Below are 27,532 nucleotides of genomic sequence, written 5' to 3'. Positions count from 1 at the left end.
GGAAAAGTTATGCTCTGGAACTATGAAAAATATAATAAACACGAGGTTACGCATGATACAAAATAATTGGTTACACAAGCTATATATCTCGTCCCAAAAGTAAAACAAATGGGATCCAACATTATCAGATAGATGTTTTCGCTGTAAGAAGGAAACGGGAACAACAGTACGTGCAATTTGGGCAAGTGAGAAAGTGAAAAAGTTTTGGGAAGATCTAAATCAGGTATTAAATAAAATCACAAAAAGCAACATACCAAAAAATCCAGAGAATATAAAAAGTAAAGAATTAGTCCTCAAACTGGATGAAGCGCAAAAGAGATTTATTATGATAGCCTTAGCTGTAGCAAAAAAATGTAGAATGTCAACCTGCAAATCAGAAGAGAGCCTGAGAGTACAGCAATGGTACATGGAAATGAATAAATGTATTCCATTGGAAAAAATAACAAATAATTTACAAAATAAAATCACATTATTTGAACAAATTTGGGAACAGTACATGGAACATAACAGAGAGAGCTTACTGTGGACCCCCACCCCCTAAAATGATAAAATGAGAAGAAGACAAAATGACCTGATCCAGTGTGTAAAAGTAGATGAAACAATTTTCTTGTTTATTTTCATTGTGTGAGACATTGTTTAATGGTTTTATTGTATTGTATATGTTCAACGTTTAATGGGTTTGCAGGGGGGTAGGAAGGAGGGAGGGAAGGTAAGGGGGGAAAAGGGGAGAAAATGCCACTGTGTATATTCAAGAGGGAAATGTTTGTGTGTATTTTGATTGATATGGTTCATAGTGTGAAAAATAATTTAAAAAAAACAACAACCTTGTACTCAATGTCACCAAATCTAAGGAGCTGATTATTGACTTCAGGAAAGGAAAGCCAGTGATCACTGGGGGATCGGAGGTGGAGGGGCTGAGGAAATTTAAGTCACTATCTCACATGATCCTTTCTGGACCCAACACACCAATGGCATTTTGAAGAAAGCACATCAGCATTTGTACTTCCTCAGGAGTTTGTAGAGGTTTGGTATGACACCAGAGACCCTAGTAAACTTCTACAGATGTTTGGTGGAAAGTGTGCTGACCACTGTATCATGGTCTGGTATGGGAACACTAATACCCCTGAACATAAAGCTTTCCAAAGGATAGTGGACACAACCCTCTCCACTATTGAGTACATCTACAGGGAACACAGCTGTTGGAGGACAGCAGCAATCATTAAAGATCCACACTGCCCAGCACACGCTCTGTTCTCGTTACTGCCATCATGAAATAGGTATAGGTGCCACAAGACTCAGACCACCAGGTTCAGGAACAGCTGCTAGCACTCTACCATCAGACACCTCAAAGATAAACTCAATCAGAAACTCATTTAAAGACTCTTGTGCACTTTATTGATTTTAAAAAATTTTTTTTCTCTGTTTACATTTGTTACCTGTTTACAGTTCTTTCATTTATGTTTACAGTTTATTTTTTTGCACTACAAATTAGTGGTAATTCTACTGTGCTCGCAGGAAAAAGGAATCTCGAGGTTGTATGTGATGTCATGTATCCACTCTGACAATAAACTTGAAATCTGAGAGACTATATTCTAAGCAATTACTTAACCAAGTAACGAAGAAGGGAAATGTTCTCTGATTTCATCTGTCTTTTTTGATGACCGGAACGTAATAAATAAGGGGACATGCTGATTTTTGGATTTTCAGAAAGTTTTTAACTAAGATGATCATGAGGTAGAAGATTGGCAAATTAAGTTGCATACTCATGGAATGAATATTGATTAAAAATATTAAATTCTGAATCTTGGTTTGTTGGGTAATGTCAAATTGAAAGTAGATTGTTTATAGAATGGTTCAACTATAATGGAATAAAATGGAGTCTGGGAATTTCTTGCTAAAAAATGCTTTTAAACTATGCATGCTATCTGTCTGCAGAAGGCATAGTGAACAATTGAACTTTCTACTGCCTTCCTTAACTTTATTTGATAAGTAAATATGGTGGAATAAATACATTGGTAGAGTTGAATTCTATAATGTTCAGCTTGTTATACAGTAATTATATTTTGTTAACAAATAGATTGGAAAGGTTTTAATATTATGTAGTTACTGGCACTTGAGAGCTTAATGTGACCATGAGAATTGATAACAAATTTTTTTTAAATTATAGAACTGATTGAAAATGTGGGTACCACTACTTTTGTGTGTTTTGGACCAATTGCAACATTCCTGTCACTGTCTAATGTGAAGTGTTCACTTTATCTTGATTTCCCCTTTTGCAATATCAAAGAAAATTGAGTCATGTGAAATAATTTTAAAAAATGGTAGATCATTGCTGGGTGAGGAACCAGTAATGTTATAATAAAATACTCTTGAACTTGTTATGCAAAGAAATCTATCACAAGGTGATCACAAGGCAAGGACTCAGCAGTATTGCACTTGCAAGCAAATTGCTGCAAAGAGCTTGAACTTTTAGAGCAGCCATTCTCAATAGGGGCCATACCCTCCCCCCTCCCCTGGGGCCCACAGCTCATTTAAGAGGGGCCATGAGCTGAAATCATAAAATATTTTTGTTTTTTTAATATAGTCGGTAGGAGAGAAATATTGAAGAAACCAACTAAACTTGACTGCTTCACGAGGAAGGGTGCCCATAAACTTTGAGTAGATTCCTAAGGGACCCATAGCCAATAAAAAGTTTGAGAATAGCTGTTCTACAGTATGGAGAGGAGTCTAAGATCACCCCAAAACCAGAACCAAGTCTGTGTTGGGTTGCTTATGACTCTGGGCAGGGGGATTGCCCATCAATCTGGCCAATTATTGTTTCATGAGAAAGGAGCAAATGTTGTAACTTGTGTGGTTTGTTCCTTCTGCACTTATGTATGCTGCCTATAGAAGCAGAGGGCATAGTACTCTGTTATTTTGTGTCATCAAAGTTTATTCCACGTATTGTAAGGCAGCAGTGTAATGATTTGTATTTAGTTTTTTCTTGAATTGCATACTTGGATAATCTAACATTTGATCTAATTGTTTCAACTGTCTTCTAATTGATGAATTATTTATATTGAATACTTGTGCGCAATTGCTTGCAACTGATAATGATCTGCTTCTAAGTCCATAAGTGTGACTGTAATTGCTTCACCATTTGTCATATAAGATTCTTCTTTAATGGTGTCAAAAGATGTTGCCTGTTACAAAGGTGCTCAAGATTCTGGTTGCACTTGGTTTCACTGAGAGCTGCATGTTTCTGACCACCCAATCCTACAAAGTTTATGTTAAGTATAAAACGATAGGCCAGAAGCATAGGGCAGTAATAAGAGCACACATTCTTGGAAATGACCTTTGGGTGGCATTGGAAAGTTATTTTTAGCTTCATTATGTATTCTGAAATTTGTCATTGTGGAGCAGTTTTTAAATGTTAATTTGTGTTTTGTACTTTGAAGGAATTGCTGAACCATGACAAATTTTCTTGCAATTATGCTCCTTCCACTCCATGTACCATGAAATAGGAGGCCTTTAGAGATTGAGACAAGATGGTCTCTCTTACTTCTTGCCTTTGGTATGTTCAGTTGCTTCAAATGTTTCCAGCTCCTTCCTTGTGCTAAACTGGAATGCAGCGGATGTGGGAACTCTGAAATAAAAATGGGCATTGCAAGAAAATCAGGAAGCATATACGCTATAAGCAAGGGAGAACAAGCATTGTGGTGCTTATTCAATCCTCAAAGATCATTCCACCATTCTCTAAGTCTATCTGGTGAATCTTCATTGCTGTAATTGTGCCCTCTTTAGTTGCAATATTTCCCAATTGTCTGGTTTGTGAGCAATATTTCTGGTGCAGTGTCACCAGGACCCTGTACAACTGCAATATGATGCCCAATTTTTATTTCTCAATTAAGGTATCACTATTTAAGCCATCAACTGTTGGTTTTCCCTCTTGAAATATCTTTTCATAAATTAACTGAAAGGCTTGATTTTTCTTTTTCTTGCCTGCCACATGGGGTTCATTCAGCTGTGATGGATTCTACTTTTTTTGAGTTCTGTACCTGACACGCATTGCAACTTGCCAGCCTAGCGTTTAAGCCTCCCTGAGCATCCTGCACTACTCGTTAAATCTACCTGTTCTATTCAGTGTGATTTCTTCCTCCTTCCAACTGGTAAGCTAATTTCCCTTTCGATTTAAAAAGAACTATTTAAATACAGTAAAACCTGTAGTATCTGGCACCTATGGAGATTGGTAGATGCTGGAAAAATGTATTTTCTAGTTGCTTGAGACTTGTCCTTAGATATACACATGCATGAAGAATAAACAGCTTAAAAGACAAAATACTATAATGAACAAACTTCACTTGCATGAATATATAAACCTTAAAACATTTTACTTTATTTTCAGTTGCATTCTTTAAAAACATTTATTTGTCACTGCATCTGTAGGTTCCCTTTTGAGTGGCTCCCCTTCATGGAGCCACTCAAAAAACGAACAATAACATTATAGATAATTAGCACCACCTCCCCAAAGTTGACAGATAAAGCCTCTGACTGGTGTGACTCTTAATAAGCAGGGATATGGGGATACTCAGAGTCACCCCAGTGGTGAGTGGCATCAACCAACTCTTCATTCTGGACGATGCCATTGCACTTTTACACATATTTATTCAAACAGCTGCTACGAGCAAAGCATGACCAAGACACTCCACTGGCTGAATATTTGCTCCCATCTTCATTAAGGGTTCATGTGTTACTTAAGAGAATGTTTACTTTTACAATTTTAAACGCACAATTTTCTGCTGGTTTCTTGAGGCTGCCAGTTGCTTGAATTCTGGATACCACAGGTTTTACTATACATGCATCCATGCTCCCTTTCTAAACCTTGAGTAAGAAAGCTTCTACTGAACTCCTGTTAGGTTTATTGACATCCTTGTATTTCTGCCATTTACTTGAGCCTCACCCACATGTTAATCATTAAGTAAGCTCTTAATTGATGATTCGGAGGATATTTTGCAACTGCGTCACCCAGCATATCCACAATATTCTAGCTCTGCTTCAACACAAACATTTTTGTTCCTAATTTATTTTTCTACCATCCTATCTAAAGAAAATCACAAATTGCATAAAAGGAACATTTAACCCACCCCGTCAGCCACTCCATAATTCTAGTACTTTGTATTTGGTCTGCATTTCCACTACCTTTCCCTACTTTTTCCTCCATATTCTTGTGATATCTTTATTGAATTTTTTTAAAATCAACCTACATTTTGAAAAAGTCTATTGACTGAACATCTGAAGTCTCTTTATTCAAGAATTTTAAGTTTTATATGAACCTTTACAAAATCTGAATACTGGTTTGAATCCAAAATATATTGTTTTATACTGGTCCACTTCTGTTCTCAAATTCCTATTAAATGAATAATTTTAGATAACCATGTCAAAACTTTAATTATTTCTTAATTTTGTTTTCAGAATTGGAAATGTTGACGATAAACAGAAGTCTCTGCATGTTTTTTCTATGCTAAATGTGGAATTACTTCATTATACTAAGCAGTTATCACTTAAAATCGTATTTCATACTATGTGATTGGGTCCTGCAGTCTGGAACAAGAAAAATTGCCGTTTAGCTCAATAATAAATAACTTGAAAATTATTTTTCTCCCTTGACGCCAATTCATATTGGGCCCTTGTTATTTCTTTTGTGGAAGTCACAACAAAAGCAAAGTTTAGTTCATTCATGTGTTTTAATGCCAGTTTGTTGCCTTGCCGTTGGACTTTTCTTTGATGCTTTTGAGTTCACCTTGAATGAGGTGAATGCTACTATACCTTGTACAAATTCTATACATTGGGAATGTGTTATTTACTGGCCAATGTTTAATAATACCTAATTTTACAGGAAGTAAAGATATAGGTGATTCTAAACATGTGACGCTAGAATAAAATATTCTACTCAATAAATATGCTTGTTCAAAATAAAGCCCTCAGGAAAAAAATCGGTTTTATGTTTTTCTTTCAGGATCGTGTGTATGTACAACAGAATAATGTAGAGAACGTTTACAACTTGGGGTTGATCATTTTCAGAGATCAAGTTGTTCGCTATGGATGCATCAGAGACCATCTACGTCAAACTCTCTTGGATATGATTGCACGTGAAAGGAAAGGAGAAGTAGTGGACAGGTATGTTGAGACAAAGGTTAATTTTTTAATGGTTATTCTACTACTACAGAAACGTCATTATCCTTTGGATGAATGTAAGAAATTTTCTTCTCATTTGTGAAGAATACCAGTCCAGGTATCAGAATATCTAAACATTAATTGAGTCTAATAAAACTGCAAATGTTTGCTATCAGTTCAGAAATTTCAATAGATTTGGATCTGGCTCAATATATCCTACTTCTTGTGCAAGTGACCTGGTTCTTACACTTGATCAATTGTGTCAGGGCATTTCTTTGAACTGCACTGAAGCCTGCTGGAAAATGTATTGCACTATGATGTAATGTCTTAAAAGTGAATTAAGCATGTTGGAATAAGATTTGAGAGATTACTGAGGGTAAGAAGGGCCTTTTGCACTGAAGGCTTCCTGATCATGCTGGAGGTTTCCTCCTGGAGCTTGGGCTACCAATAGCTTGAACAGGAGACTGAGACTGTGGGAGCACTGAAGACAAATCCACAGACACTCAGTTTCTCTGAAGGGACTCTATTTTGCTTCCTTTTACTTGTTGTTAGGTTTAATCATACCTAATTGACTTGTTATGTGCATGGTTATAACTTTGGAGTTATAACTCCAAAGGAAATGGGCAATTACAATTTTTCTCAAGCAAAATATTTCAGTAACAATTCGGTCTAGAGCAGTGGTTTTCAAACTTTCTTTCCACTCATATACCACCTTAAGTAATCCCTATGTCATAGGTGCTCTGTGATGAGCAAAAGGATTACTTAAGGTGGTATGTGAGTAGAAAGAAAGTTTGAAAACCACTGCCTTAGGCAAACAACAGTTGAAATACATAATTTGCCCTATATAATCAATCCCATGTAATGGTTGACCCTGACCCTCCCGTCAAAAAATCACGTGTTTCCTGTATGACCTGTATAAAAGTCCACTATTACACGAGTACATATGGTATATTACATTTTTGTGTATTATTACATGACGATAAAAGGAACCTTGAAAAACTTACAGGAATCCAGAAAATCTTCTACCAAGTCTCAAGCTATGATGTTTGTAGAATAAGTTGATTTTTTTTTAAAAGGCCCTCTAGTTGATCCTTTCCAATAACTTCTGTGATGTATTGACATTACTTTTTTTCATTTGGAGAGTGTTCTGATTAGATCGTTGTTACATGACGGAATAAAATTTATATGGGATCTCTGGATAAGGATAGTGTCATGAAACTTAAAATGTGCAGGTTATCCATCAGGAAAGATTAGTTCACCTGGCTCTTTCTCTCTGGAAAGTTGTGCCTGAGATGGGATATACAATAAAATCCCCATTATCTGAAATTCAATCAACTGGAAACTCAAAACAACTGGCAGAAAAAAAACTATCGGGTAAATAAATACATTTGAATGTAATACTAGACAATGGACCCCACGGGGGAGCTCTGAGACTTTGTTCGACTCATGCAAGGAAGGTGTGCCGAGAGCCTGACCAGGACACTTGTGTGGAGGTGAGCTGGGTTGTGCCGAGGGCTTGACTGGGACTCCTGGCTGATGCTACTTACCGCTGTCGTGACTCTCCCAAAGTGTCTCCCCATCCCTGCCTACTAAGAGTCTTTATTTTTATTAGTATTAGGTATATTAGTGAGGAAACTTGGGGGAGGGGGTTAATTATGACAGTGGCATGATTAGTATAGCAGTTTCCTTCTTCTTTGGCTTGGCTTCGCGGACGAAGATTTATGGAGGGGGTAAAAAGTCCACGTCAGCTGCAGGCTCGTAACACGATTGTGCCAACGACTGGGGTTCAAATTAGCATTTTGTATTTGATTAAGGTGAACTTAATTAAAGATTGCAATATTGAATTTTTTAAAATTACTTTACATTTTGCAGTCTTTTGTCTTATAAACAGTGTATTCTTAGTGCAGGTGTATTAGTTAAGCATTGGAAGAGTGAGGCTCAGTTAACTGCAAAATTAGCATTTCTGGCATCTGCATTCCCAGTAGGTGTTGGATAATGGGGATTTTACTGTAATCTATTTCTTCAAAAGATATGAAAGTTTGGTCAAATTGAATGCATGTGTAGTTTTCAATCAAACAAAATGAAAGTAGGTTGTCATAATTACAGATTATGGTAATTTTTAATGTGTGATGAGACATCAAAAAAATATAATCAAACAAAATTTAGTTTCACACCACAAGAAGAAACATTCAGGTAGGTGATTGAAAAGACATGATTGGAGGTACGATTTGAAAGAGCATTCTAAAGGAGAAAAGAGAGGTAATACACTTCAGGGGAAAAGTTTTAGATTTCAGTCTGAAAGCAATGTTCCCACAACTGAACACTTTGGAGAAGCAACAAACCAGAATTAAATGAAACAAACCATAGATACTGAAGGTTATAGAACTGGAAAAGATTGAGATGGGAGGGGCCTGGCCTAAAATTGATTTGACCATGGAAGTTAATTCAAGAATTGATTAGGTAAGAACTAAACTGGCTTTTTTAAAAAACCCAGGGTAACGAATGAGGTTGATTTTATACTAGTTAGAACATGTACCTTGATTGTGAGGTTTGACTTGTAGTTGTGGCCAGGAGTGCATGGAAACAATGAAGTCTATTTGTAACTAAGGCATTGAGTTTGTTTTCAACTGAACTAGGGAAGGGGTGAGTCATATAAAGTTTTGGTGGTAGTAATAAGTCGTCTTGCTGACGGTATGAATATGTTAATTTAAGTGCACACTGTCAAATAAATTATAAATGCTTGCAACATGCTGGTTAATTTCAGCCCATTGCAGAGGACATTGGGGGCTAGGGAATAGATATTGTAATCTGGATGGAAGACTACTTTCAGTTTTAATAATACGTAGATGGGACAAACTTTGCTCTTGTGCTGTCAGAATCTCTTGTCAGGAGCAAATCATTTGTGCTTGTCATTAGTCTGTCTAGTCATGATTCCATAATGAGAGCCACCTTTTTGAAACTGTCATGGTCCACATCATTGAGGCCAGACAGTCTTCCAAATACTTCAAGCCCCACCATTAATGCAAAGGCATAATTATGACAGTAGCATTGTTTTAAATGTCTATAATTTTAAACCTGTCATCTGGCTAAACCACATCCCAGATTGAGCCACATGTCAAAAACATTAATGTTCAGAGGTCGACAGCATCGAGTCCACGCTGCTGAAGATCCAGCTGCGCTGGGTGGGTCACGTCTCCAGAATGGAGGACCATCGCCTTCCCAAGATCGTGTTATATGGCGAGCTCTCCACTGGCCACCGTGACAGAGGTGCACCAAAGAAAAGGTACAAGGACTGCCTAAAGAAATCTCTTGGTGCCTGCCATATTGACCACCGCCAGTGGGCTGATATCGCCTCAAACCGTGCATCTTGGCGCCTCACAGTTTGGCGGGCAGCAACCTCCTTTGAAGAAGACCGCAGAGCCCACCTCACTGACAAAAGGCAAAGGAGGAAAAACCCAACACCCAACCCCAACCAACCAATTTTCCCCTGCAACCGTGTCTGCCTGTCCCGCATCGGACTTGTCAGCCACAAACGAGCCTGCAGCTGACGTGGACTTTTACCCCCTCCATAAATCTTCGTCCGCGAAGCCAAGCCAAAGAGTTGTCTCTGAACTCAGTGCATTTTGTACTCTGAGCACAGACAATTACATGACCAAATGCAGTTGCAACCTCAGCATTTTGGGTGTGGACATATTGACAAGAACACCTGCATATTCTCTCTTTCACAATACAGGTGGTTCTAATGAATTTGATATTATTCCAAAGACATGAAGAACAAATTTTGACTGATTTGAGAGTGAAATACTGAAAAGGTTTTGTATGGTTTTTTTGTTTGGTCAAACAAGATATCTCTTTGCAGTTAGATAAATGGAAAAGAAAAAGTGACCTTATGTCAAAGAAAAGCTGATGATTTATTCCAATGTTTCCTTCAATCAGGAATCTATTCTTTTAGTTACTATTGCAGTTGTGAGAAACAGAAGTACCTTCCCAGAATTTGCTTGAGACAGAAATTGAGAAGAACATTTATTATACAACAATGCAAAGTTGGGTGCTTCCCCTTACCCTGGGAATACACACACACACTGGGGCTCACCTAACTTTTATACAGTTGATTTCAGTATAGAAATACCCTCCCCCTTACATTCTTCTGCCTCCTGGATGAGTTTGGCATTAGGCAATCCTGTCTGCCTATGTGCTGTTTCTGTGAACTTGGAGGACCAGGGGGTATCCTGTCGGTGTCCCACATGTCATTGTCCTTATTGACAAACCTGCCTTTGTTCTAATTCACACCTTCCCGACTCTCAGGGCTACAACCTTCTTGTATGCAGAACTTGCTAATTCTGCCTAAGGCTAGAAGACCCTTATCTTATTCAAACTAACTTTACTTCCTACATTCTATTATCTACCCTTATCTTATTCATACTGGCTTTATTTATTACACATATATCCATACTAGTTTCCTCATCTTCATATTTTTATATCAGTTTTACTCATTTCTCACACAGTAATGTGTATGTGAACTTTCTATGTGCAAATTAGCTGCTACATTTTTTTGATTACAGTAGTAATGCGATTTTAAAAAAAAATTAGACATACAGCACTGTAACAGGCCAATTCGGCCAGATGCGACCATGCCACCAAAATCACACACCATTAACCTACACCCTGGTACGTTTTTGAAGTGTGGGAGGAAACTGAAGCCGCTGAAGAAAATCCACAGACATGGGGATGTGAGAAACAGAAGTACCTTCACAGAATTTGCTCGAGACAAAAATTGAGAACAAAGAACATTTATTATTCAACAATACAAAGTTGGGTGCTTTCCCCTTACCTTACACACACACACTGGGGCTCACCCAACTTTTATACAGTTTATTTCAGTATAGAAGTACCCTCCCCCTTACATTCTTCTGCCTCCTGGATGAGTTTGGCATTAAGCAATCCTGTCTGCCTACATGCTGTTTCTGTGAACTTGGAGGACCAGGGGGTATCCTGTCGGTGTCCCACATGTCATTATCCTTATTGTCCTTATTCACAAAACCTGCCTTTGTCCTTATTCACACCTTCCCGACCCTCAGGGCTTACTAACTTCCTTATATGCAGAACTTGCTAATTCTGTCTAAGGCTAGAAGACCCTTATCTTATTCAGACTAACTTTACTTCCTACATTCTATTATCTATAATCTATCCTTATCCTATTCATACTGGCTTTATTCATTACACATATATCCATACTAGTTTTCTTCATCTTTCATATTTTCATATTAGTTTTACTCATCTCTCACAGGGAGAACATACAAACTCCTTATACACAGTGCGGGGAACCCAGGTCTGGTTCTGATCTCTGGAGCTGTAAAAGTCATTGCGCTAACTGCTATACCAACTGTGCCACCCTGTTAATTCACTTTAAAGTGCTTTGTCAATTATAAAGTCATGAAGCCATTATCCAAGTAATTCTTGCAAGGTTATATTTTACCTGTTGTACTTCATCCAATTAGTTCTAATGGGCACCTATCATTTGCTGGTCTGATTAGATTTTCCATTCTTGACAAAAAGAATGATCTGATTTGCTTATGAAAGTATTTTTTAAATTTTGTTTCTTCCAGAGGTGCAATTCGAAATGCTTGCCAAATGTTAATGATTCTTGGTCTAGAGGGTCGCTCGGTATATGAGGAAGATTTTGAAGCTCCATTTTTAGAAATGTCTGCTGAATTCTTCCAGGTATCAATACTTTTTAATGTTTTTTAAATTTGTATTTTAATTGAGATTCTTTTAATAGAGCAATGCACAATTACTTAAATTTATAGTTTAAATTTTTTAATGCAATTCTTTTTCAGACTTAGTTGGGAGTCAGTAAAATGCCAAATATTTTCTTTTTACACAGATGGAAAGCCAGAAGTTCTTAGCGGAAAATAGTGCATCTGTGTACATTAAAAAAGTGGAGGCACGGATTAATGAAGAAATTGAGCGAGTTATGCACTGTCTTGATAAATCTACAGAAGAGCCAATTGTGAAGGTGGTGGAGAGGGAATTAATTTCTAAACACATGAAGACAATAGTAGAAATGGAAAATTCGGGCCTTGTCCATATGTTAAAAAATGGAAAAACAGAAGGTAATTCAAAAGCTTTTTGCTTTTAAACTACATCAAACACCTTGGGGAAAGATTTTATTTTGCTGAAAGTGTCCATTTGCATACTTCAGGCATTAATGTATTTCGGTGAACTTTTGTTTGGGTAACTTATCTGAACCTTGGAGGTAATGTACATTGATACTTATTGCAGTTTAAGATGAAGTTCATTTTGTTGTCAAATTGGATTTAATGCTAACTTTTGAAGAAGATCAGAAATAGGAGCAGGCCTATTGTGCCTGTGCAACTCCCAGTGCAATTATACTTTGGGGTGGGGGGGAGGGAATGTAGTTAACAGTTTTAATTATCATCAACATCTGACTCAAAGTTGGTACACAGAATTGAATATTGTTGTTTTTTCCAGCCTGGTTTAAATTGGCTGATTGGAAGCATTCCTGTAATCTCTAGATTATGTGATCATTAACATGAAATAATTTTATATTTAAGTATCTTCTGAAATATTTGAGTAGTTCACGTTGTTTCTTATCTCCATTTACACTCTAGAGCAGCCATTCTCAACCTCTTTTGGCTATGCCCCCCTTGGAACTTTGCTCAAAGTTTATGGACCTCCTTCCCTGTGAAGCAATCAAGTTGTGGTTTTTTCTGTACTTCTTTCCTTCCGACTGCATTTTTTAAAAAACATATTTGTTGTGGGAGGGCAAAGAAAATAAGGCTTTTGGTTACATGCTTTTATTTCTAAGGACTATCCAGAAACAACAATTGCCAATGAACCTGTTTAGTTGAAATTGTCCAGAAAGAGCGTAGGTATTTCTTTACTTGCTGTTTTGTTAAAAATACTCTGTATAAATCAAACATGGTCCAGCTAAAGCCACCTCTAATAATAGCAGGTGGAAGAATAGTTTACTGTTAATGACATTGAGAAATTTCCCTCTAATTCTCAGTGTCCAGAATAATTTGCAGCAAGTAGGATTAAGAAACTAATTGCAAGTTATGGTAATCTATTCAACTAAAATGTTTTCTGTTGAATTTGTAGCTTAATGCTAAAATGTCTACCTCTATTTCAAAATGTAACTCATGTTATTGAACCACTTAGAAGTTCATGATGAATTGAGTACAAAAAATAGTTTGTCCTGTTTCAGATTTAGCTTGTATGTACAAGCTTTTCAGTCGTGTGCCAAATGGATTAAAAACGATGTGTGAGTGTATGAGTTCCTACTTGAGAGAACAGGGCAAAGCGCTAGTGTCTGAAGAAGGAGAAGGCAAGAACCCAGTGGATTATATTCAGGTCAGCATTTTATTCTAATTGCTTTAAGAAAGAGCACTAATCAACTAATCTCTTGGCTTGGCTTCGCGGATGAAGATTTATGGAGGGGGAAACTAATAATCTTGATTAAAAAGCACAAGTAGTAAGGGTGGCGCGGTTAGTGCAAGACTACTGCAATGCCAGCGATCCGGGTTGAAATCTGCCAATGTTAAGAGTTTGTACATTCTTTCAGTGTGCATCTGTTTCTTCTGACTGCTCTCGTTTCCTCCCACCCTTCAAAAAATATACAGGAATTGTAGGTTCATTGGTGTTTTGGGGCGGTGAGATGGGTGCATAGGCCCGTGGGCCAGAAGGGCCTGTTACCTTGCTGTATATCTAAATTTTTAAAATTTAATGGATTTTTTATTGGTCTTCAGCAGTTTGTTAATCAGATGAACTGTTTTTTAATTATTTGGTTGAATATAAAAGTAAACATCAATCTGTTTCCAGGGAGAATTCTAAATTTAAACATAAATGTTACAATGAAAATACATATTCCAAAAATAAATTAGACTTAAATTTAGATTTGAATTAGTTAGGTAGAAAATCATTTTGAATTCAGCAGGATTAAGTATTTTTGGTGCATTCGAGTTGGTTTCTAAAGGAATAAATTTCAAGAGTTTTAATTCAAGGAGGCTTGAATTAAAATTGTTAGGGATATTTTCTAAACTGAGAGTGATTTTAATCTCCATGAGCAGGAAAACGGGGTATTGGGATAATAAAGATTTGCCAGGGTAATGTGCATGCTGTCCAGGTACAATGATTAGGTGAAAAGATTGAGAGGCAAGCTTGAGGGGGTGGGGGGGGAGGAAGGATAGGAAACTTGTTTATCTACTACAAATTCTATTAAATCAGTATCTTTATTAGGGACCCAACCTTTCAAATATGTATAATTTTGATATAATCTGAATTGTAAGGGTGTTGTCCTAGTTGGCATATAGTATTAAATGGAATGATTGGCTATGATACACTTTGGTCTGTTTCAATGCATTAAAATTTTGGTGAAAAATGTAATTTATGCATTTGCTAAAATTAGCTATGATCTTTGGTTCTGAAAACTGCAGGTTTATTGAAATGTGCAGAATTAAATGTGCAAAATAAAATACATTTATTTTTGCTTGAACAGGGTCTTTTGGATCTCAAGGGCAGATTTGATCGTTTCCTTCAAGATTCATTCAACAATGATCGTCTGTTTAAACAGACCATTGCTGGTGATTTTGAATACTTTCTTAACCTCAACTCCAGATCCCCAGAATATTTGTCACTGTTTATTGATGATAAACTTAAAAAAGGAGTAAAAGGTGTAAGTATTTCTCCTTTGTCATTTTAATTTAGTGTGTACAGGAACACAAAGCTAGAATAGAATGAATGTGCACAAATTACAATGGCTGAAAAACAAACTTATTTACACGGATCATGTTATCCTCCACTGTTGCGACAAGAGAAGATTTAATAAATGCCCAGTATCATGTCTAGTTTTGATGGAATATTTAAGCGGACAGTTACTGAGGGAATGCATGAAATCTTGACAAAGGGTTGCATCCGGCCTGGAACGGCAACCATTATTTTACTTTCACTGATGCTTTCACTTTCACTTGATCCATTGAGTTCCTCTAGCGGGCTGTTTTTTGCTTCAGATTTCAGCATCTGCAGACTCTTGTTGGCCCTTGCTTTGTTTCACTTAAATACTTTGATCTGCCCTTGAAGCAGAATTCTAATATCCAATTGAAATCACGTCCTGCTCTCTGTAAATGTGGGGAAACTAAATAGAATCAAGATCCCACCATTCTCCTCTAGTGGAGAGGTCAATTGCTGAAAATATTTGCCCATGAGTTTCCTATACTCCTTTGACCCATTAGAATTAAATTGAGAGCTACTAGTCTGGAGAAAAAAATGGGAGAGCTGCTGGAGTTACTGTAAGGCAGCACTGCTCTGAAGTTTTCAACCACCAAGTCCTAATGCTGGCATGTATGCTTTAAAGGAACTGATGGCATTTTTAAAATATTTTATTTAATCAACATATATATGGTAATAATAACCAACAATAACAAATCACAATATTACAGTGTTAACAAATATATGTTGGAAGTGTATATGGAAAGAAAGAAAAAGAAAGTAAAAAGAAACTAGAGCTAAAAACTAAAAAACCTAAACGCACACCCCCCCAACCTATTCTAATCCCATAACTAATCTAAATATATTGTGTAATACATGATAAAATAACGTAACTACATGTTATTTTTGATTGCTTCAGACGATACTCAAGGATCCAAAAAATATCATTCCAAAACTTATTATTGGTTCGGGGAGAACCCCACAGGAGAATTTTTAATTTAAAAAATTATAATTTTAATCTCCTTAATTTAGTATAGGGGCCCCAAATTTGTAGAAATGAGGAATATTTACTCCTCAATTTATAGGTTTTTTTTAAAGGGATATAACTTTGAATCTCAGTATGCCATCTTTCTAATGTTAATGAAACATCAAATTTCCACATTACAGCAATACATTTTCTTGCTATTACTAAAACTAATTTAGCTCAGTTGCACATTAACAAATTTCAATTGAGAATCTGACAAAGGTAACTTGGATGTATTACTTTCAAAATTTCTTAACAGCAATATTTCAGGATTAATGGAAAAGTCACACCAGTGGCTCGTTGTAAAAACTTACTAATGGAAACCCAAAAAGGATTAACTTTTGAACAAGACCATGTAGAATGAAGAAATGTTTCCAAATTCTTTACCACATCTAAAACATTTCATCTACAGTTACTCAATTTCTGAGGTCTAATATATAATTGATGTAAAAAATTACAGTGAAGTAGTCTATAGCTTGCATTAATATTATTAGACATAACTTCTTGACATAAATCTTGCAAAACCTGTTGATCTATTATTATATCTAACTCTTGTTCCCATCTTTCTTTTGAATTAAACAAACTTATTTTAGGTGTTTGTTCTTGTAACAAGATGTATGCTATTGAAATAATTTTTTTTATCATTCTATCCACTATAATTTGCTCCATATTTCTAAGATTCTTTAAAGTTGTGTCAGATCCTAATTTCTCCCTTAGATAAGCTCTTCAATGAAAATAACATATTACGAGGAATACCTTATTTAATTCTTAATTGATCAAAGGACATCAATCTATCATTATCATAACAATCTCCCAATTTTAAAATTACTTTATTATTCCAAATATTTTAAAAAGGATTATCTTTCAAAAAGATTAAGATGGGGGTATTTGTAAGTGAAATCTTGCAACTGCGCGATCTGTGTCCAAGATGATGGCACCTGTCCTTGGCAGTGGCCATGAGGGGTTACAGCCTCCAGTTACAAGAAACAGGAAGAACATCCACCATTGAGGAGGACAGTAACCATGGCAGTGGACCAGTGAGGTGCTCAGTGGCTGAACGACCCTACAGGATGCTTACTACATCAGCAGACCAGTGAAGGGCTCAGTGGATGAAGGATCCACATTGGCTCACTACTACTTGTAGTCAGGACACCCACATGGACTGCGGGCTGCTGGGCACTGGCTCATGGGAACCAGGTATCGGAACCAGGATTTGAGATGGTGCTAAGGAAAAGAAGGGCCTCCCTTAAATTGTGTTGGAGGTTTGGATCAGGAGCTCAGGTTTCTGATGAATTGAACAGGTGTCTGTGGCTACAGAGGCTGTAGGAATGCTGGAGGTGAAACTCTGAAGAGTCTTTTCTTCTGCTTCTCTTCTCTTTTTCGGTGCACCAGGTAATGCTCATTGCAACTCTGTTTGTCTTATGGCAAACAAATATTAAAGTATATTATGTATATTACATTTTTGATAACAATAAAAAGAACCTTGAAATAACTTTCTGCCAGCCATGAGATTGATGAATGGTATCCCGTAACAGTAAATCAGCCCAAAATATTGATGTATTTATCTTTAATTGCATCTTTATGAATATATGTATATTATAATGTACTATGTATTTGTGGATGTGCATGCAATGTGGTCTGAGGAAACACTTTTGTTTGGTTGTATATGTACAGAAGGTGATAATGAACTTGAAAAGGAAAATACACAAGGAACTGTAGTTGGCAGAAATTCTTCTTTCACTTAAAATGTGGTTATTTTTTGGATGGAAAATGCTTTCTATAAATGGACTTTGGAGCCAGCATTAAAGAAGATACTTCAGTATTAAGAGGTCAAAGAAGAAAACTCTACAATCTTTACTGCTATTTTGTTTGTTTCTATCTGCATATCAGTGACATTCAGTGGAAATTTTGCAGAGAATTTGCACCATTTTTTAATATCAGACATAACATAAAATCAGAAACTTCATTTGCAATTTGCTTAAACAATGGGTGTCTTATAAACTCTGAAAAGGAAAATTGTGAACTTTTTAAGATTTTAATGCTGAAATGCAAACAACTTTGCAGGGTTTAAAATGAAATGCCTGGCATTGAAACTGAATTCATAGATGTTTTTAAAATATTTAATTTGCCTATTACACAGACAAGATTCACACATGTCCTTTTTTGTTAAAGTTGACAGAACAAGAAGTGGAGACTATCTTGGACAAGGCTATGGTCCTATTCCGATTCATGCAGGAAAAGGATGTGTTTGAACGATACTATAAGCAACATTTAGCCAGAAGGCTCCTCACAAACAAAAGTGTATCAGATGACTCTGAGAAAAACATGATCTCAAAACTGAAGGTGAAGTATTAAACTACTACTATAATACAGCTGTAGATGCATTGCATTAATAATTGCTTGTCTGGAGCAATATTCGGTCTATTTGGGCATGAAGTATCAAAGCTCCAATAACGGAACTGTATTCCATATATATGAATGATCATAGATTTGTTGCATGAAATCAGGCCCCTTCATTCCACAGTCTTTGCTGACCTTAAACATAATTTTTGCAAAACCACCCTCCTCCCATTTTATTCCTGTTGGTATTCTCATCTGCTTCCCCAATGTCCAAATTCTATACATACACAGAGAAAGTCACAGAGGCAAACAAAGTCATGACCCCATGTGTTCTTGCGACGTGGAAGGATACAGAATGGTGTTTTGGGGGGGGGGGGGGCGCATTCAAAGCCCTTGAGGCAGTGGCCTGATGCATCTTAATCCACTTCAAAAATTACTTTTCTATAATATACATGTTAATTTCCAATTAAATTTCCTCAGAAAACAAATTTGCTTGTGCCTAAATGCACAAAGACTTGGACAATATTCAGGCAAAATCAAATAAATGACTAGCAATATTCAGATCATGCAATGACTATATTCAACAAGGAAGAAAATAAACCCACCTATCTATGTTCATTGCTTTGCCACCACCAAGCATTCTTGAAGTCACCAGGGAACAAAAACTTAACTGAAAAGCTGCTTAAGTGTGTGGTTGCAAGAACATGTTATTTCCTGCAGTGAGTGTCTCACAACATCCTGAAGGCTTTTCATATATTAGAATATTTTCCATTTACCTTGGTAAGTATAGCTCTAACGGCATTTCTAAAAGCTCAACACCACTGAGGAAAAGCCAATCTCCTAGGTTGACATTTCATCCCCACCAATGTACCATGGCTGCAGGGTTTTCTGCAAACTGCTCTTCATTTAGAACCCTGGACTACTTTGCCAGCACCTCCCATATCTGTGGCCTCTGCCATTATGAAGACAATCATCTGTGGGATTCCCTCCATCTGAGTACCAACCTGATGTGAAAATCTGTTACTATCATTGATGGGGTCTAAATACTGGAATGTTGGCATGGTATTTGGAAATTGTGCAGGCTAGCTTCACAACTGGAAAATGTATTTCCCCACTTCCACTGGTTACACTTTTTTGAACAAATAATGTTAAAAGCACAATGAAAGTTGTGTGAATTAATATTATCTCAACTTGAAAGGTAATACTTCATTCACCCCTGAGTCAGAATGCACAATTTTAAATTTAAATGCAACTCATCCTAAAAAAAAATGGAAATCTGCTTGAAAATTTTCAAATTTATTTGATTATTGTTTCAGTTTCAGGGAGAGTTTGTTTTACATAAAATTTGAATGATGGCTGGTTTGATGGAACTTCCTCCCCTTCTGTAAACCTCATCAGTTTTATTACTTTGGCTACCAACTTCCACCTTATCCTCAAATTTATTTGGCCTACTTTTCACATCTCTTCCTTCTCTGGATCTTTTGTCTCCATTTTTGTATCTGTTGTAAACTCATGAATTCACAGTTACCTATACCTCCAACTTCCTCCTGAATTTCTCTGCTCCTCTCATTTCACCTCTTTGGCCTCCACATCTCGAACCACATCCTTTGTCACTTCTGCCAGATCCAGTTGACATCTGGTACAGTTCCCTATTTGACCCTCCCCTTTCTGCTCCCACAGGAGCTACTCTCCGTGACTCCCTGGTCCGCTCATCCTTCATACCTTCTGCTTCCCATTTATTGGCACTATTCTCTGCGATTATTGGATGTAAAACACTTCCCTCTATATCTTCTCCCTTACCACCATTCATGGACCCAAAGATCCCTTCCATGTGAGGCAGAGATTTATGTGCATTTCTTCCAACTTTATCTATTGGATTCACTGTTGGCAATGGCCTACATCAATGTAACCATGTTTACACAAAGTGATTGCAACAGAGTGCAGGTGCTCTATGAAACAACAACCATTCTGAATTTCAGGTTGTATATTGTTTCAAATTCCCCTGCCATTCCCATACTGACCTGTCTTATGCTTTATCCAATGACACTGATGAGGCCAGATGCAAATTAGAAGAACATCACCTCTCTCATATTCCACTTGCATAGTTTACAGCCCAGTGGTATGAATAATGAGTTTTCCAATTTCAGTAACCCTCTTCCTGTACCCCTAACCTACTCCCTCCAGTACATCTTGTTTCTTGCATCCTTTCTTCACCTTTTCCATACCCTCCAAGACCTTCCATATTCCTGGCATCACCTTCTCACAGCTGGTTCCTTATGCCCTTCACCTGCATATCTATCTATCCAAGTGTCTTCTTTGGTTAACTTTTTTCCTCCACTATTCTGCATAGTTCCATCTGCCTATCATCACTTGCTTACTTGGTTCTACCTATCACCTACCAGTCACTTGTCTCTCTTCTCACCTCTTCTCTTCCCCCTACCCCATCTATCACCTACCAACTGTATCAACACTCCCCACTATCACTCGTCTCACTCCATCTGCCAATTAGTCACTCCTATCTGGTTCCACCTTTCACTTACCAGCCTGTCTCTTTCCTCCTTCCCTTTCACTTCTGTCTACTACTAATCTTTCCCTCTGATGCAGGGTCTTGACCCTGAATTAGCAACCACCATTCCTTTGCCCATACCTGATGAGTTCTTTCAGCAGTATTATTTTTGAACAAATAAATTCTTGCAATGGATTGTGGTTCAGACACATATGAAACCAAAAATGTTTGGGCAATCAGTTACCTAATTGTGAGAAGTTAATTTTAAATTACTGCTCATTCATTTAAACATTCAGGTTTAATACAAAAAAATCCCATGTATGAAACATTGCATTGGCTGCGGTACATATTTTAGTCTGTATCCTGCTAATATATTAAGGAAAAACATGCTTGATAGATTTTGCTTATTTCCATGGCTATTCCAGTTACTAACTGGGTCCATTGTCCTTCAGTGTATTGATTGATGAGACATTAATTAGCAGCAGGAGTACGTCGCTTGGTCCTTCAAATTGACTCTGCCTTTCAGTAAGATTGTGGTGATCTGATTGTAAGCATTTCAGATTACCTTTGTATAGATGAACCCACCGCCTCTTTCTTCACAAATGTATTAGTACCTGCATTTTTAAAAAAGACTCAAAAACTCTGCTTTCACCACTCCTTGAAGAAATGTTCCAAAGATGCATGAATATTTGCAAGAGAAAATAAATGTAATCGCTGCTTTAAACTTTAACCTTCATTCAAGATATTTCCATAGGAGCAAACATCTGTTTTACATCCATTCTGAAAACATTTAGGACTTGATTGAATAATTTTATCCAATTAGAATCAAGATTCCATTTATTATCATAGTAATAAAACAGTGTCATATTACATGAAATTCCTTTCTTCCTTTTTTTCTCTTCTGCAAGGCAGAGAGAGAGAGAGAGAGAAACAAAAGAGAGTCCCACCAGAGTCACCTGCGTGTCTGTAGATTTGCCTCCAGTCCTTCTGTAGGCCTCACAGCCACACAGTCTAGTCCAAACTATTGGCAACCTAAGATCCAGATCCAAACCTCTGACACAGTCAGGAACCTTTCAGTGCCCTCAGCACCTCCTCACACGCGAGCTCCAATAACCTGGTACCCCTCCAGCCTGTCCCCAGCAGCCCGGTGCAAGTCTCCAGCAACCCACAACTTCCGTGGGTTCCTCGCCTTGAGATACCAGCAGTACTGGTCCCTCAGCTGAAGAGTCCCCTCACTCGTCCACTGCCGTGGTCAATGTCCCCGTGGGCTGTCTCCTCCGTTTCTTCTTCTCAGATTGGTGTGATCTTTCGTCCTCTGGTGCCTTGCTCCACTCTTCCCTGGAGTCTTCAGCCCCTCATGGGTGCTGCCAATTAATAGATGCTGTCATCTTGGGTGCAGACCTATGGTCACAGGATTTCAAATAAAACCATAATCGGCTCCCTCAGCGGGCTGTTAAAAGCCTGTGCAGAGCCGACGGCAGTTGATTGGGCAGCTGGACCCTGCGTGGGTGCTGCATCTCTGCTCCCCGCGGATCCGCATCAATGGCAGCGCTGCTGCTACAGTGGCTCCAGCAGCACCACCATCTTTCATGTTTCTTTGCACTTGAATCTTAACCTGTCCGACCTTAATAAAAACTTTACCCATTTCAGGTCTTGATCTTTATGTCAAACTTTTGTTAACTTCATTGACATCCTTCCTTGATTACTGAGCATAAATAATATAACTATTTGCTAACATCTTGTAAAATATATTTTATTTTCAGAAACTTTATCTTAATCTTGGTTATTTGGATATGTATTTAAAATCTAGTCACCCTTTTAGTTTGCACATTTTTTTTCTTTGAAAGCAACAGTACCTTGATAACTCTTCATGAAGTTTGTATCAGACTTTTGTAAAGATATTTAAAATGTATTTATTTTTTTCCCCTTTAGACGGAGTGTGGCTGCCAATTTACATCTAAACTGGAGGGAATGTTCAGAGACATGAGTATCTCCAATACAACAATGGATGAGTTCCGGCAGCATTTACAAACTACAGGGGTGAGATGATAATTTATTTAAGTGTTTAGTGAAGTGAGTGAAATATCAAATGTTTCAATTTATTTATAGGTTTCAAATTACGTACATTTTGCTGGTATGTTGCATGTTAGAGTTGTATATAGGATTGTTAGAAAGTATACATTTAGTGCAAGTTTTCTTGAATTCTATTATCGCTAACTCCTTTTCAATTCTCCAGTAGTATCTACCACTCTGCATCCGATACAAAAATATAATTAAACATGATTTTTTTTGCAATTGAAGGTGCAAAGGCCTGAAAGGTTTAAATTCTTTAATTAGGTATAGAGCTTCAAGGATTACATTTTTATAATTTGTTTTATTGCTGAATATAATGTACATTAATAAATTATATATTTTGAAAATATTGGCAAAACCTGTAAGAATATGTCACTCTGTCCTTCAGGTTTCTCTGGGAGGTGTTGACTTGACAGTAAGAGTTCTGACCACAGGTTATTGGCCAACTCAGTCTGCAACACCAAAGTGTAACATCCCTCCAGCACCACGACATGCATTTGAAGTCTTTAGAAGGTAAACCTTTGTCAATAAATACTTTTAAAGAGAACATTTTTTTTTCAGTTTAAGGTGTAGTGGCTTTACTGCAGTTTTAATGTTGAGGCAACATGAAATTTTATGGTTATGAATCACAATCTAAAATTAGGTGAATCAAAGTGGTTCTTTTATGATAATTACATTGCTTAGAATGTAAGATTTAATTTCCTTTTCTCTTGTCACAAAAAAGTCTGAATCACTCTAATTTTTAATTCCATTTATAAATTTAGTTAATTTTAATTATAATCATGTGACCCATTACTCCAATATAATGCAGATATAATGTGATGGTGGAAATTAACAAACCTAGAACAATGCAACCTTCATGTTCCAAAGTCTGCCAACAGTGAACTAAATCTTTCATGGCTGTTTTTATTTTCATCACAGATTCTATTTGGCAAAGCATAGTGGTCGACAGCTCACACTTCAGCATCACATGGGTTCAGCAGATCTCAATGCTACTTTCTATGGACCTGTGAAAAAGGCAAGTACTTTAACTGAAGTCCTTGAGAAAAGCATGACCCTGGATACTGATTTTGCGTGTTTTCAGTAGATGAAGGAAAAAGCAGGTACAGTACCCATTTTTCACTAGATTTCATTGAATTAAATTTGTGAGAAATTGGAAGCAAGGATGGAAATTTTGGAAGCAACTTTAATCATTATATATTTGTGTATTTGATATTCAGTTCTTTGAGTTACTTTATGAAAACTGTGGAGGAAATATGATAAAAATGTAATTAACATTGCCCCAGAACTCACAAGAAGTATCCCATGTTAGTTTTAGTCATGGAGAATATAAGCCAAATTGAAGTGTGAATTATATATTTCTTTTTTTAAATATTTTTATTTTTATTTACATAAACATGCATATATAATACATTTACAGAATGCAGAATTAAAATGGTAAGTTACATAGTTCTGCAAATTATAAAGTACATCCATACATATATAAAACATAATTTTAACATGGATAGTCGTGATTCTAAACTCTAAATCATTGCACGGCTAGAGAAAGAAAAAAAAGTAAAATATATTTTGCTCCTAGAGTTAAATAACAAAGAACTAAAGTTTAGATTTTTTAATTAAGCCTGAAGGTTGTGGAAAAGATTCAGAAATGGTCCCCACAGCATTTGAAACCTTATATTTGAGTTACTAATTGAATAATGAATCTTTTCTTGGTTTGAACAGAACATAATGTCCCTTAACCACTGAGCATGGGTAGGTAGGCCAGCATCCTTCCATTGAAACAATATTGTACGCCTGGGTAAGAGAAAGTCAAAAGACAGAACTCGACATTTGATTGCAGTTAAAAGAACCTCATCCTCTCCAGTTTTGCAGAAAAGATTTGGCTCCAGATTTAAATTAAAGATGAAGCTTGAAACACATCTCTCCAATATCCTTCAAGACTACGGCATGTCCAAAACATGGATTAGAGAAAGCCCCTCCCCTCTAACATTTATCACAACAAGGGTCTACATCTGAATACATCTGAGATAATTTAACTTTGCACAAATATTCCCTATGTACAACTTTAAATTGTAACAAACAAGTACATACGCATAGAGATGTGGTATTAATCCACTTAAAATTTAAATCCCAAGCCACGTCCAATATTGAGAGGTTTAAATTTTGTTCCCAGGCATTTTTAATTTTAACTAAGGGAGCGTGTCTTAAACCTACCAACTTATCATAAATACAGGTAATGGATATTAGACCTTTTCGAGAAAGTTAGATATCTGAGATTGAAGAAAATGTCTGATTTGTATATATATCTGGGGAAAAAAATTTGGTAAGTTGAACTTTTCAGAAAGCTGTTCAAATTATGCAAAACTATTGTCAATAAAAAGATTTTTGAAACATTCAATACCCAATCTGTGCCATTCACAAAATGGAAAGAAGGTTGAAAAAGATGATTGGACAGAATAGGGCTTGAGAGAGAAAAGCCATGAAATCCAAAATGTTTTCTGAACTGTACCCAGACATTCAACATCTGCCTGACAACTGGATTAAAGGAAGTGAGGATCCAAGAAGTGCTGAGATAGAAAAGCTTTTAACAGAATTCAGCTCCATTGCTACCCAAACTGACGGTCCACTTGATTATGAAAATGTAACCAAAACACAAGGCGATGTGTATTGAATGCACAATAATAAAATCTGAAATTAAGCAGCGCCATACCTCTGTTAATTTTGGATTTTTGAAGATGAACTTTATTTAGACAAGGGCACTTAACCCTTCAATATATAAGATGATTTAGCCAAATCAAGTGAATCAAAAAACTATTTGGGAGTTAAAATTGGTATAGATTGACAAAGATATCAAAATGTTGATAAAATATTCATTTTAATAGAATTAATGTGCCCACCAGAGATATAGATAGGGGCAACTATTGTGTTAGAGACTGTTCCACATATTTTCAATAAAGCAAGGAAATTTTCTTTCAAAAGTTGTTTGTGATTCTTTGTAACTGTTATACTAAGATAGGAACTTTAATTTTTAACTTAAAAGGAAGTCTAGAGTACACTAATGCAGAAACATTCAAAAGGAAAAGTTCACTTTTATGCGAATTTTATCTATCCTGAAAGCTGACTAAATTTAGATAGTATGAAAGGTAAGGAAGTGTCAGGGTTAGATATAAAAAGCAAAACATCATCTGCATAAAGGGAAATTCTATGTTCAATTCACTTCCTACAAATCCCTGAAATATCCTCGCACTCTTGAAATGTAATCTATGGCCAAATCAAAAAGTAATGGACTTAAGGGATAACCTTGATAGGTTCCCTGTTGGAAATCAAAAGGCTGTGACTGTTGAAAATTAATAAGAATTGAAGCCATAGGGCATAAATACAGTAGTTTAATTTATGCAATAAAGCATGGTCCAAAATTGAATTTTTCTAAGATTACAAGTAAATATTTCCATTTCACTCAATCAAGTGCTTTCTCTGCATCTAAAAATAGGAACATTCACGAACCACACTGGGAGGAAAATGCAAAATATCCAATAAATGATGTATATCAAAATAAGAATAACTATTTTTAATAAAGCTAGTCGGATGTTCAGAAATGATTGATGGTAAAATATTCTCCAACCTATGAGCCAATTCTTTTGCCAAGATTTTAACATCAATATTTAATCAAAAATTGGCTTGTAGGATGAGCACTTAGCTGGACCTTTACTGCGAGATTATTCATGAAAAGATACTGGAAGATTACCTTGCTTAAATGAATCATAACACTGAACTTAAGTGCAGTGAAAACAATTGAGAAAATTATTTTTAAAAAACCCATCAGGTCTTGGAGATTTTCCAGATTGCAATGAAGAAAGAGCAGTAGCTATTTTCTCTTGTGATTATAGGCTCATCTAATCTTGTTTGGTTAATCAAAGAAAGTGAGGGAAAAGGTAATTGATTTTTTTTTTAACTTCATCAAATTCCTATAATTTGAAATATCAGAAGTATAAAATCATGAATAAAATTTCCTGAACATATAATTTATCTCAAAATGATCTATAGTAGTGTTAACATCATCCATTCGAATCTTTGTAATTTGCCGCTTGGCTTCAAAACCTCGCAACTGATTAGCTAAAGGCTTACAAGATTTGTCACCGTGAATATAATACTGACTCTTGAATTTCAAAAGTTGGCATTGAATTGAATACATTGAAAAAAGGCCAAATTTAATTTGAAATTCAACTCTTTTTTTATATAAAGAAAGATTATTAACTTGAACATATTGCTGATCGATTTGTTTAATTTGATTAACTAATTCTAATCTCTATTGGCCTTTTTTTAAATATTCACGGTATAGGAAATAATCTGTCTACTGAGATAAGCTTTCATAGCATCCTAAACAATCAAACTTGAAGTTTTTATGATGTATCTGTATTAAAGAGAAAAGTTATCTGCTCTTCCATAAATTTCAGTCATTAATAGTCAAGTAATGGGTAATATCATAGGGGCATGATCTGATATTACTAAACTTTGATAACTACAAAAACAAGTCAGTGGGATCAATGATTATCAATAAGAAAATAGTCAATTCGTGAAAAAAGTATGATGATCAGGAAGGATACAAAATAAAGCTTGTTTGCGGATGATGTTTTGATTTATTTAACAGACCCGTTATAATTTGTTGCGCCAACTTCAATTTAGATTAAAAGAGTATTTTCAATCAGTTC

At 36.3% G+C, this 27,532-nt stretch overlaps 1 protein-coding gene across 4 annotated transcripts in view; it reads left to right on the top strand.

Moving 5' to 3' along the window:
* cul3b (cullin 3b) overlaps positions 1–27,532 on the top strand; it is a 105,793-nt gene that overhangs the window by 58,468 nt on the left and 19,793 nt on the right. For all 4 annotated transcript variants that reach the window (XM_069896746.1, XM_069896748.1, XM_069896744.1 and 1 more), the window contains 9 exons: positions 5,996–6,156; positions 11,760–11,874; positions 12,038–12,266; positions 13,382–13,527; positions 14,672–14,848; positions 18,077–18,247; positions 22,683–22,790; positions 23,212–23,336; positions 23,745–23,841. In XM_069896746.1, the coding sequence (XP_069752847.1) occupies positions 5,996–6,156; positions 11,760–11,874; positions 12,038–12,266; positions 13,382–13,527; positions 14,672–14,848; positions 18,077–18,247; positions 22,683–22,790; positions 23,212–23,336; positions 23,745–23,841 (1,329 nt within the window). The remainder of the gene's footprint in view (positions 1–5,995; positions 6,157–11,759; positions 11,875–12,037; positions 12,267–13,381; positions 13,528–14,671; positions 14,849–18,076; positions 18,248–22,682; positions 22,791–23,211; positions 23,337–23,744; positions 23,842–27,532) is intronic.

This window comes from Narcine bancroftii, chromosome 9 (genome assembly GCF_036971445.1).
Source record: "Narcine bancroftii isolate sNarBan1 chromosome 9, sNarBan1.hap1, whole genome shotgun sequence".
In the NCBI taxonomy this organism is placed as follows: Eukaryota; Metazoa; Chordata; class Chondrichthyes; order Torpediniformes; family Narcinidae; genus Narcine; species Narcine bancroftii.
Note: the sequence above shows the minus strand (reverse complement) of the source record. Positions and strands in the feature narration are given on the sequence as shown.